The sequence below is a fragment of the Lissotriton vulgaris genome, chromosome 9 (assembly GCF_964263255.1).
Source record: "Lissotriton vulgaris chromosome 9, aLisVul1.2, whole genome shotgun sequence".
In the NCBI taxonomy this organism is placed as follows: domain Eukaryota; kingdom Metazoa; phylum Chordata; class Amphibia; order Caudata; family Salamandridae; genus Lissotriton; species Lissotriton vulgaris.
This window is the reverse complement of record NC_141697.1, coordinates 900,778,174-900,790,688: the sequence shown is the minus strand read 5'-3', so window position 1 is coordinate 900,790,688 and position 12,515 is coordinate 900,778,174. Positions and strand designations below refer to the sequence as shown.

The following is a 12,515-nucleotide window of genomic DNA, read 5'->3' as shown; positions in this document are numbered from 1 at the left end:
GGCCTCAAATCTGCTCCAAGGATCTTTACGAAATGCCTTTCTCCGGTCGCAGCCTATCTCCGCCAGCAGGGACACCAGGTCTTCCCTTACCTGGACGACTGGCTGGTAAAAGCTCCGTCGAGAGCAGCCGCAGCTGCATCTTCCAGCGCCTGTCTGCATCTTTTCCGCCGCCTTGGACTGACCCTCAACAGGGAAAAGTCATCCCTGACACCAGCTCGAGTCATCACCTTCCTAGGAGCTACCCTGGACACGGATTGCACGAAGGCCTTTCCATCACAGGAGAGAAAGTCGAAACTCATCTCCTTGGCCAAGTCAGTGGCATCCAAACAGTCTCTGACCGTCCGCCTCTTCAAATCGCTCCTTGGCATGATGTCGTCATGTATCCTTCTCATCCCCCACTGCCGCCTAAAAATGCGCCCCCTTCAGGAAGAACTGTCAAAACAATGGACACAAGCGAAGGGATCCTTCGAGGACCGCTTACGAGTCACTCAACATCTAATCAACAGTCTACAATGGTGGACTTCAGACAAACACCTGTCGCAAGGACTACCGTTCCTGCTTCCGGCGCAACCACATATCATCACCACGGATGCATCCTTGGAGGGCTGGGGTGCAGTCCTACAAGAACTGCAGACCAACGGAATATGGTCGCCACAGGAGTCCAAGCTCCACATCAACATTCTAGAGCTACGGGCGGTCTTCCTGGCGCTCCAATCGTTCCTCCCGCGCATCAGAAACTCCCCAGTGCTAGTCAGGACGGACAACACCACGACTATGCACTACCTGAACAAACAGGGTGGGACGCGCTCGCTATCTCTCTCTCGAGAATCTCAGAGAGTTTGGAACTGGCTTCTACAACATGGCATCACCCTCAAAGCCGAATACGTTCCAGGCAAGGACAATGTCCTGGCGGACGCCCTCAGCAGAGAACAGTCCCTATCCCACGAATGGGAGTTAGACGAGAGTGCATTGAACCACATCTTCACGAAGTGGGGGACACCACAGATAGACCTCTTCGCCACCAGGGAGAACGCCAGATGCCCAAGCTTCGCAAGCAGGCTTCCCCAACCAGGAACTCTAGGGAATGCATTTTCAATAGCTTGGCAGAACGTGTTTGCTTACGCCTTTCCGCCATTCCCACTGATACCCAGAGTAATCAGGAAAATGAAATCGGAGCCCTGCACTCTAATCCTCATCGCCCCATCCTGGCCGAGGCAGCACTGGTACACGGAGCTCCACCGTCTATCCGTCCACCCACCTCTTCGTCTTCACAGTCACCCAACCCTGCTCACGATGTCTCACGGGCAGGTTCTCCACCCGAACCTGGGCCCTCTGAAATTGTCAGCCTGGCTCCTGACTACCGTGAGTTCAGCCATCTAAACATCCCACAAGAGTGCAAAGATGTCCTGTCCAACGCCAGAGCTAACAGCACAAAAAAGACCTATACTCTCAAGTGGAAACGCTTCTGCATCTGGTGTGAAAAGGAGGGTCTACACCCCTTCCGGGTCACTCCCCAACAACTCCTGCCATACCTTCTACACCTGGCGCACTCAGGCCTGGCCCATGCGTCCATCAAGGTCCACTTGGCAGCGATTTCTAGGTTCACTCGAACTTCTAGGGGCCCCTCTCTGTGGGCGGACAGACTCATTAAGCAATTTCTGAAAGGCCTCTTTAGGTCCTTCCCTAGACCAAAACCTGTCCCTCCAACGTGGCAGCTCAACATAGTTCTTCACCAGCTGATGAAACATCCCTTCGAACCTATCCACAAGTCTGACATAAAATTCCTGTCGTGGAAGACAGCCCTCCTACTTGCTCTGACCTCGGCCAGAAGAGTAGGCGAGCTACAGGCCCTTTCCGTCCAGGACCCATTCCTTCAATTCAAGGAGGACAGAGTCATCCTGCGTACCAACCCACGTTTCATACCCAAAGTCCCTTCGGACTTCCATCTTAATGAGCCGGTGGTTCTTAAATCATTCTTTCCGAACCCATCTACCCCGGCTGAGAGATCACTGCACTCTTTAGACCTTCAAAGATGCCTAAAATTCTATCTTGACAGAACAAGACAATTCAGGAAGTCATCCCAACTTTTTGTCGCATTCAGCAGGCCTAGGAAAGGCATGCCCTTAACTAAACAGAGCATATCACGATGGATCTCCTCAGCCATAACTCTCTGCCACGAGAAGGCAGGAAGACCTCTGGACTCACGGGCCAAAGCCCACTCCACCAGAGCCATGTCTACGTCTGCGGCACTATTTGCTGGAGTGCCACTCCTAGACATATGTAGAGCGGCGACCTGGAAGTCCCCGCATACCTTCACCAGGCACTACTGCTTGGACGCTGAGCTGACGAAAGACGCAGCAGTGGGCAGAGCAGTGCTTCGCCATCTATTCCAGTGAGGTGAGCCCTCCTACTTCCCACCATCCTTGACTGGTATGCACATTTCTTTGTTACTAGATTCTGCATGACATTGTATGCTGTTGTTTTTTTCCTACAGTCACAAATGTTCATTTCTTGCAGTAATATACTGTCTGTATCTTCACAGAATGTGCATATTGTATTGCTTGCTACTCTGATTCAGGCATGTGAATCTATGAAAGACACCCAAATACTGGATAAGAAATGCGTTACTTACCTGTAACTGCAGTTATCCAGTATTAGTGTCTTTCATAGATTCACATGCACCCTCCCGCCTCCCCTGGAAGGACTCACCTCTCTCTACAGGTTTACACCTATCCAACTTGGTGCGTACGAAAATCTGAGAGACTGAGGCTCCTCACAGGAAGGTTCTAGAGGGAGGTAGTAGCTGATTGGTTGTTCCTTTTGTTTTGGTCCTTTTTTACAAAAGGACGCAGATAGGCTACCAAGGTGGGACCCTGGAGCCTACTCTATTTGGTCCTTCCTGCATAAGGACCTAGATAGGTTACTAAGGTTAGACCCTTAGACCTATTCTCTTTATGTATGTCTTAGGACATTACTTTTTTATGTACCGGAGGCTCCCGTCTCGACGACGGGGAATGATTCAGGCATGTGAATCTATGAAAGACACTAATACTGGATAACTGCAGTTACAGGTAAGTAACGCATTTCTTATAACTATTGGCATTGTAAATGACAAAGCTATTAATTTAGCTATTTTAAAAAACAACACATAAATAAAAAAAATGTCATTTATAAGACCAATAGCTCAAACTTTCCTAATGCGAGACCTATTGCATTTCCAATGCTTGTTTTTTGGTGTATTGGCAAACAGCATCCTGTTGCCCCTGTGCGGCTTATCTGTTTTGTCCTCTATATGATTATTTTTGCTCCTCTTTCCCTAATGCATTACATCTTCAGACGCTGTTTCCCATAACATGATAACCGGACCTCGGTGTTCATCACACTCAACAGGAAAACACTTTCCCTACAGACTCAAAATAAAAACAGCAACTCCACTAACCATGCACGCAACACGGTGCAGATTGCTATCTGTGTGGGTAAGCGCTTCAGTGCCCCACATAAGGGTAGTAAGCGCTAAAAATACCATGCGTATTGTGGTCAAGTAGTGTGTGGTTAAAAATCCATCTACACAAGAATTTTTGTTTGCATATTTTTGGGAACCCTGCTGTTATATTAAAGTCCAAACTAAAAATAATTAGAACCGCCACTCGTGCACAGATCTTGTCCTACCCAAACTAACCATTGGAAAATGGTTTAAGATGTTTATATTACTGGTAAGGCTACTAGATCCCAGTTTATTCTATTGAGGGTAGAGCACTATTTCCCTACCTCATGAAAATGCAGCTCTTGAGATTTGCTTGAACAAAAAAATCGTTATGCATGTGGGTTGTGATGAGCTAAAAGCTTCAATGGCCACGTAATATTGCACTAAATAGATTGTGTGTGTAAATCGTTAATGTTTGTTTGCACACATTTAATGTTGTAGTCGCAGACTCCAGAAGTAGTGATACATTATACGTAATTTGTTTATTGTTAATTGGCCTAATTAAAAAGTAAAGGCAGAATGATACATTGGTTCACTGCTTTTAATTAAAATGTCACAAATGGTATTTTATGTATGAAGATGTGATTTTGTGATCACCATTCTCTGTATCGACATGTGAATATGTTGTCTTACATTTGGTAGTAACAAGTGGACAACTGTCCTTAAAATGCCATAAATTCGGAATACTAAACTTCAAGTAGTAATAAAATTGAAAGGAATTGGAAGCATTTGCAATGCTAATCGGTCTCACTTTTTGCTTATTCTGTGTATTGTTTTGTTGTGCTGGATGTCTTTAAAATGCTCTGTCATTTGACAAAGCAATAGTGGCGATAGGCCATGCTAAAACTATAGAAAAACATTGTTTGCTGTACTTTTAAGATGAGTGCCATATTGCGTGAATCGGCGTGTGTTGCATCCCTCAACACATAGCGCTACAGCCATTTTGAAAGTATACAATACAATGTTTTCTTTGCTTGCTGCTGTGTTTCCTGATTCGAGGTGATGACGCAATGTGTCAGTTAACTTGAAAATGGATCAACAATGTTTTAATATGCCTTTTCACCTCTTGGCCTTGCTAATGCCGGCAGATTTTTTTTAAACCTGACATTGTTGAAGCCAATAGCTTTACCTTCCATGGCAGCGGAGGAAGGCAGTGGCTGATGGAGCCAAAAGTAAAGAAAGGGGGCAGGAAAAGTCAGTAAAGCGTAGGGGGACAACACCCAGGGCGTACCACCAAGGTTACCATTCTTCACCTTGTGCCGTGCGAGAAAGGGGTAACTTGAGAGGGGAGCAAGCAGAAGCACACTCACCCTCCCAGTCCCATGGAGTGCTAAACAACAACTGAAAGTTTTTATTTTTAAAAAAAAGGCAGGGGTAAACAAGTTATGCCACGTTTGGTGGTATTGGGGGTTCGCAAACTCAGAATAGGGAGGGAAAGCCAGCCGATGAAAAACAGGGAACTGAGATTGATGAGAAAACCATCTAATCATGAGCCAGGGCTGACAGTTGACAAAGCTATCAAACCATGATTAAGGTCTGACACAAAGGTTCACTCAAAGTAGTATTGTATATGTCACTTTGTGCACCAGGCAGTTACAGCTGTTTGTAGTGAGGTTGAAAAAAAAATTTGAATTGATTATAGTAAACAGCTTGGATGCCTGCTAGGACTGGAAAAGGACAGCTGTCAAAAGAGGTCACTAGCAGGAATATCAGATTGTCTAAAGAAAGGCTTGTAGCGAGGATCATTTGCAGTCCCCAATGTGAGAGTTTATTCTTGAAATGTGTCTCTTATTTCTGTGTTAAATGTTGCTTCATTTATTTTTTCCATTAACACTTCTCAGACCGCTAGTATGATATGACCTTCTTTAACTGCTGTGAATCTTAGAAAAACGTGCATCGTCTGAATGAAACTATTTTGGCTTAAGATTTTTTTTTTAATTATAAACCACAGGTTTTACAGAGTTACGCTGAAAAGTATAAACTTGAGCAAAAGTATATGACAGCAGATTAAGACACGTGCCCATTTTTAGGTCGAACCTACAAGACTGCATGCACTGGTTGTTGTGAGGCGTTTCTGGCTTACCCAGAACATAGAGGGGGTGGGAGCGAACCCATTGCTTACATTGTTGGTCTCTCTCATGGAGCATTGCCTTCTTACAGTCTTTGATTGGTTAGAATCACTGCTTGCTTTTCAAGCCCTTCTTATTTCTTTTGTGTGAAGCGCTCCATTAGAGTGCATGTATTTTTATTAAATTGTCTTCCTTATGCAAGTGTCTCCTCCGTGTTCTCTGTTGCCAGACTGCTTCTCCTTGTACTCACTTTGTACTCACCTTGTACTTCTGCTCCTTACTCCTTTGAATTGGTAAAATACCAACCAAGCCAACCTGAAATGAGTGACGAATAATTATTCGTCACTCTATGCCTGAAAGGGTATTCTTTTGACTTATACTGGGTGCTCCCTTGTGTCTGGACAAAGCTATACCTCTTGAAGAGCTCTAAATAGAGCGAAACACTGTGTCAGGGGTTGCTTTTACTCATTTCAGGTTGGCTTGGTTGGTATTTCACCAATTCAAAGCTGTAATACTGTACCTGGAGTGGTAAATGGCTTTTGTCATTTTACAGCTCGGCAGGGACAGCACTGTGCTCAGTGGTGTAACGATAATTGAGGGGGCCCCCCTGCCAGGTAAGTGGAGGGGCCCCCTTGGGACTCTATTAGGAGCTCTCAGGCCGAAGTGTAGTGCTGAGTGGGCCCCCTTGAGCTTGAGGGCCCCCCGCATTGCGGGGGATGCGTGGGCCTGTGTTACGCCCCTGACTGTGCAAATCCTATGCTTAAAGACTTTGCTGTAGAAATGGCAAAAGACTTTGTCCTTTTCTATCTCGGCGTGGATAGCACTGTGCTAATCCAATTCTTAAAGACTTTGATAGAAAAACAGACATTTGAGATGAGCAGATCTAGAGTGTCGCTGATATATATAGCCATTTTCTATATATTTAACCATGCTGCACAACATCACAAATGCTATGCAGCATGGATAAAATCTATTGGTAATGCTAATAGGTCCCAAAGGCAGAACCTGTTGGCTTTACCAAAGCTTTTTAAAAGTCTGTTCTGGGTAAATGTTTTGTGCTTTCAAGGTGACTCCATAATTTACTTTTAGCGAGCAAGCTGTTAAGCAAAATGTGTAGTCTGGAGTAGAGCAAGAGTTTAATCTTGCACAGAGACACGAACACTCCTAAACTTTACATATGTTATATCTTCCTCTTTTTTTACTCTGGTGGTGCTTTCATAAACGTACACGTGAAGCAATTTTAGATGCCAATAGTGTGAATGATTAAAACGTACGCTTGTGAGTTCGACAGATTTCAAGCCCTAGGTCATTGCCAAGGTATGATGGAGAAAAATGCATGCTCATTGCCTCTTACAAATTAAAGTTTCGAAAGAAAGTGTCTCTCAATCTGTCAACATATATCCTCAAATTATATTTGTGTTCCTTGATGTTTGATATAGATGTGTTTTGTCCCACTTTCCTCCAAAGTTTTCGCTGCCTAGAATGCACAACTTCCTGATATGCTCTTTGGGATGTTCATTATCTGGTGAATAATGAACCAACTTGTGTTTGGCTAGCAGTTGGTTGTACAAGCTGACGCGTATTGCTGTAACAGGAAATGTGCAAATATTTGTGTAGTGATTTGTGTGCTAGCTTGTTTGCAATATTGGATAATAAAAGGATCTAGGTTGACCTATTGAGTGATTTGTGGTATGCACCGACATTTGGAAAGTTGCTGGATGAACACAATAGGTGGTTTAAAATGTGTGCTGGCCTGTGTGGCAGTATTTAATGAATGAACAGAATGTTTGACTAGAGCTTTTGGCTTGTGCGCCCCTGCAAGTTTGCAGCCTGTGTAGCAGTATGTGCAGTATGGGCGCTATAGTGTTTAAATTGTGGTTCTTATTGCATGCCCTTGGGAACGGAAGACTGCTTTGATTAGTGTCTTGTCGTGAGCACATGGCTGTCTTTCCATCTCAGACAAGGAATGTGCTTGTGTTTTGATAATGGTTTGTGGGTTTTACCATCCGTCTTGCCGTAGGAACGTAATGAACAGTATCACGACTGGTTTGCCACTATTAAATGTTTTCCAGTAGTTATTTTTTATTTAGACTCCTGCCCCTGAATCCGCTGAAACGATGTTTTGAGTGCCCATGGGCGAAAAGAGGTGTTGTGAGAAATATGGAAATTATGGCAGCTCTGGTGATTGCCTCGAATACTGATTTTCCACACTAATTGACAATATCGAACGTCTTGTCCTGTGTGTTATTTTTTTCTGCATAATTTAAGTGCTACTTTGATGTAAATGATGGGATAGAACTTTTCGTCCTGCTGAATAGCACCTCTTGTTCATTTTCCTCGTATCTCACCAATCACTGCATTTAACAAATCTTCATCTAACACCTTTTATTTGATGAACGTTAACTTGATTTGCTTATCACTTTATGCAATCCTGACACTGTTTGATGAATTCCCCTTCTTTGTTTCGCTGTCATGCCTTTTCCTTCGCTGGTCTGTTAACACCTGGCTCTTTCACTAGATGCTTGGTTTTGCTTCTTTCCCTACCCCTCTCACTCACTTTATCGTACTTTTACTTTTAATTGTCAGGGGTACCTTATAAGTTGATGTATGCTGCTAACACAACTTTTCAGTCTTCTGAGCTTTGTTATTATATTCTACTGCACCTCAGCGTCTTGTGGCTTCTGACTGCAACCACACCCTTCTTGGTTTTGCGGCCTCCCGTTCGGGTCTTAATTCCTTCTCAAGTGTTCTCCCTCTGTAGAAATCCCATCCTTTTATCAATCTATCCTGCTTTCTATCTTCAGCACTCGGATCCTACAGCTTTCACTTTGCAACCTCTTGCTTTTTGTGATTATCTTCTTGCTTTTCTCTGACACCCCAGCCCTCCCACTGTGGTACCCTCTACCAATCTAAGTTGAAGCAAGATGCCTGCCTATGTGGCACTGAAAAGTGTAGCCAGGATGAGCTGAGTAGTCCTCATCAGCAATATCATTTTATTCTCCTCTTCTTGTGGTAACTTTAAGTACTTCAAAGCCCACCTTATCAATGTCTTGAAACATGTCTCGCTCATTTCTTCTCCTTACTCCTATTTGAGTTGTCCGGATAAGCCTCCGGCTTCTCTTACAATGGTGCAGTAGAATCAGAAAGATCTGATGGTTGTGGTGTGTAACACGTGGATTCTGTCTCAGTAATGCTGCAGCATAAATTTGGATTTGATGGGAGGGTTTGGGGTACGGGAAGACGGCTAGAGGGAATCAGTCACACACCTTATAAGTGTGCTCTTCCTTGTGCCTACTGCTAGGAATATAAACTTTTATCAGAGTTTATGGCATGTGTGGCTTCTTTTATTCCAAGCTGCAATTTCTTGAATATTAGGCTGCAGTCATTTTCTTTTTTGTTTGGATTCTTCTTTTCTTAATAATTCAACTAAGCATCCTTTTCAGGAGACTTTGTCATAATAGACCTCTGAATTGTTTTTACCTCTGATTTGTTAAGATAGATAGCTAAAATATAATTTTGCTAGTGCTGGCAACACTTCAGATATATTGTGCTATCAATTAGCTAAATAATCAGGGGAAAAAGTTTGACTTAACCTTGAAACAATGATATTGAAACAGTCATTGTGTCATCATAACTTGAATACCTCCTACTTCATCAGTTGTGATTAGCATCAGCAGATTGAACCACTGCCTCTTCAAGTCCAGAATATTTAAAATGTTCTAATTCAAGAACCACATCTGACTGTGACCGTAGTCTTCTGACTTTGGGGCTTGCCTGCCTTGGACGTGCATTGCGATGTTCTAGGTGTGTACAAGACTTTTGCATGAAGCTTTAATATTTTGTACATTGGTTACCTGAAAAATAATTTACTAGCATTTTCATCACTTTGTTATGGGAGCATGGTGCCCCGAGCAAAGCGTGTTTTAGTTACGTGGAGTTCTGCATAACCAGTATAAAGATCAGTTTATGAAGAGTGTACCCCAGCCTCACAATGGATGAGCAGCTTAAGCTCTGTAGATCAATCAGTGCTAAATCGTCAAATGCTGTCCTAGCGATTTTACCTAGCGCATTTCCCTTTTTCATCCATTGAAACTTTTGCAGTCTATCAAACTAGCGGGTCCATTCCATTCCCCCCCCCCCCCCCCCCCCCCCCTCCCTCCCCGCAGGAGCCTTCTCGTCCTCAAGAAACAACCAGCGAGCTAAGGGATGCTCTAGAGGACAGAGCAAGCCTAATCTCCTGTCCTCGACAGAGGCCAAGACGACCCAATTACACCCTTGTCGGCCAGCAGCCCTTCTTGTGCTGTTTCAAGGGGGTCCATATGAGTTGGTAGAACTGGCTTTGATCACTTTCTTTCTGGGAAGGACCAGGGAAATGAGGCCAGTGACATCAAGTGAAGGAAACCTCAGAACATCGTATCCTTTATGGGTGGGAGTTTGGAATATCGGTCATCCATGGCAGCCTCACTAAATAAAAGTCTGTGCTCTACCTTTTCCATTTGTTGATGTCTGTTTTTCAGTATTTCGGGGCAGATACGTTTTAAGTTGTCTTAAGTACTGTGGATAGGCAGATAGGCGTGGGAGGGCACCTACAAGATGTAGATTAACGTTCCTGAGGTCGAGATGAGTACATTTAGGATAAGTCACACATGTCTGAGGATACTGACGTGAGAGGAGCTACATTTAGTAAAGCAAACGGGGGCACACTACTGAAATTAGCACCTGTCTTCCTTATTACATTTTGCAATACCCCCTAATGGAGTAAAGTACAGAGGTATTATGAAAGAAGTTGGCAAATTCCATAGCACCTAGAGGGAAGATGGGAAAGGTGCAAGTAACACGTGGCTCAACACTTTAAAGGGTTGGAGCACTGTTGTCACGAGACCCAAATGGAAGTGAAGGGTGAAGCACTTAGATTTTGCTCCTCTTTCAGTATTAGAGATTTGCTTAATAGTGAATGGAGAATTTAGCTGCTAATTAGTTGACACTAAAATGTCTCCTCTTAATACTGAAAGGAGGGATTTTGGTACCAACCAGGCATGTGTAGTTGTAAATACACATACTGTGTATACTCCTTCAATTTAGTATTGGGATCGGATGTTTCCAATTGTTTTTCTTTGAAGAATTATTGAGTTGCAAGACCAGCTATGAGGCCTCCCTTAGTCCACAGTGAACCAGTGTAATGCCTCAACTTTTGATTGTTTTCTTCTCCCATCTGCCACTAGATCGAAGGAGTATGAAGAACATTTGAATTTATAGCATTTCATGCTATGAATGAATAGGTACATAGTAAATAACGTTTCCTGAGATCTGATAGAGGCCAGAAAGTGGGGAGACAGGACAAAAATAAGATAAACTAAAAGTCTTGAAATTCGGTTGTTTTCAGGACTTTTGTTCCTTTTGACACTTAGCTAGAGCCCACTTGAAGGCACCCTTCACACCATGCAGAAACCAAAGGATAGACTCTATCGCAAAGCAAAAGTTGTGATATGAGATCACTTAATGCCAAAGGATTTTCCTTAATGGGGATATATTGAAAGAGCACAAATATTCAGGTGACGTTTTATACCATAGCAAGGCTACAAGAGGAAGTAGTAATGCAATGGCATGCTTTAACTGTGGCCCACAAGAGGTCTTGCACTCCCAACAGATGCCACAGTGAATTGAATTGGGTAAAAAGGGGGGGGGGGTAGAGGTCTGCCCAAAGCACATGAAAATCTGCATTACCCCCGTTATTGTTTTCTTGTTTTATTTTAAAGTCAACATGTATTTATTTAATTTATTTCCATTCATTTTCACACTGCTCTTTCTCATTCCTCCATAAGAGCGCACCGCCATTTCTGGCCCTGAGTCCCGGCTGCGCGCCTGACGCTGTTGCCCTCTGCTTGTGACATCACAGTCTGTTGCCGTGGAAATGATCTGACATCCGGACCGATGAATTCTAAGAGACCGAAGCCCTCTTGTCATCCAAATGTCCGGGCACTCAGAGAAGCAGGTATTTTGCTCTTTTCCCCTCCAGAAGCCATTTTAAGGTCTACATTACCTGCACCAAAGATTCATAGTTTGTGATCTGTGTCTAAGAAGCAGTTTGATTTGACTTGCAAGATTGTGTGTTAATAGCTACCATGGGGTGTTTTGATGATGTTGTCTAGCTTGGAGGTAGCTATGTCCTGGCGTGTAGCTGCTCTTTGTAGAGGCCTTATAGGTTGAATTAGGAGCATTGGATATGACTGGAGATGGGTGGTGAAGATTGAAGATGCAGAGAGGATTTTTTCATTAATTCAGTGTTATCCAGGGTTCTTCCAGCATACCTCTCAGCATGTTTTAAGTGGGGCCCTTATCCTGGGCACCCGTCACATAGTTTGTTTGGGGCCTTTCCATCACTTGTACAGGTGGCTCTGTACATGTCTTATTTGCATTTCTTTCTTGGTGATCTGTTATGAAGTGGGGGATCTCGCACTTGCTAATTGTATGTTTATTTTTCGCAAACGTCAGCAGTTTAATTGTTTTTGTATATTAAACTCATAAGCCCAACCATGAGCTCAATTGTTATTTAATGTACCCCTTAAAAAGTGTTTTGAATAAAAAATATAAAACATATATATGTCATCAAAGCCAGGTCAGACACCCCATCCTGCTCACAGATTTTTAAAAGGAATTTAGGGCAGTCATCCTGAAGTGTCATAAAGAGAATATTTGATGTGTAAGTAAGCATAGAGATTTAAAGTAAAAGCATCTTTCTCCTTTTACCACCAACTTCACCTTTTAGTATGTGTAACAGGTTAAGATCAGCTCCTGGATACCCTCACAGGCGATAAGTTGTGCTATACAAATACACCCAACGTAACATGGAAGCATGGTGAAACTAGCTGAGCTTTTGCTTCACTGTGAAATAAGTGAGTGCAAGAATCTAGAATATATCTTAGCCTGCATCGATAATGAAAGGAAGCTTCTCAGGAAGGGTG

General features: G+C 43.4%; 1 protein-coding gene across 5 annotated transcripts in view; it reads left to right on the top strand.

Annotated features, from left to right (window-relative positions):
• Positions 1-12,515, top strand: part of BICRA (BRD4 interacting chromatin remodeling complex associated protein) — a 593,087-nt gene that overhangs the window by 311,698 nt on the left and 268,874 nt on the right. For all 5 annotated transcript variants that reach the window (XM_086938677.1, XM_086938681.1, XM_086938679.1 and 2 more), the window contains exon 3: positions 11,376-11,545. In XM_086938677.1, coding sequence (XP_086794803.1) covers positions 11,485-11,545 — 61 coding nt within the window. In that variant the 5' untranslated portion in view covers positions 11,376-11,484. The remainder of the gene's footprint in view (positions 1-11,375; positions 11,546-12,515) is intronic.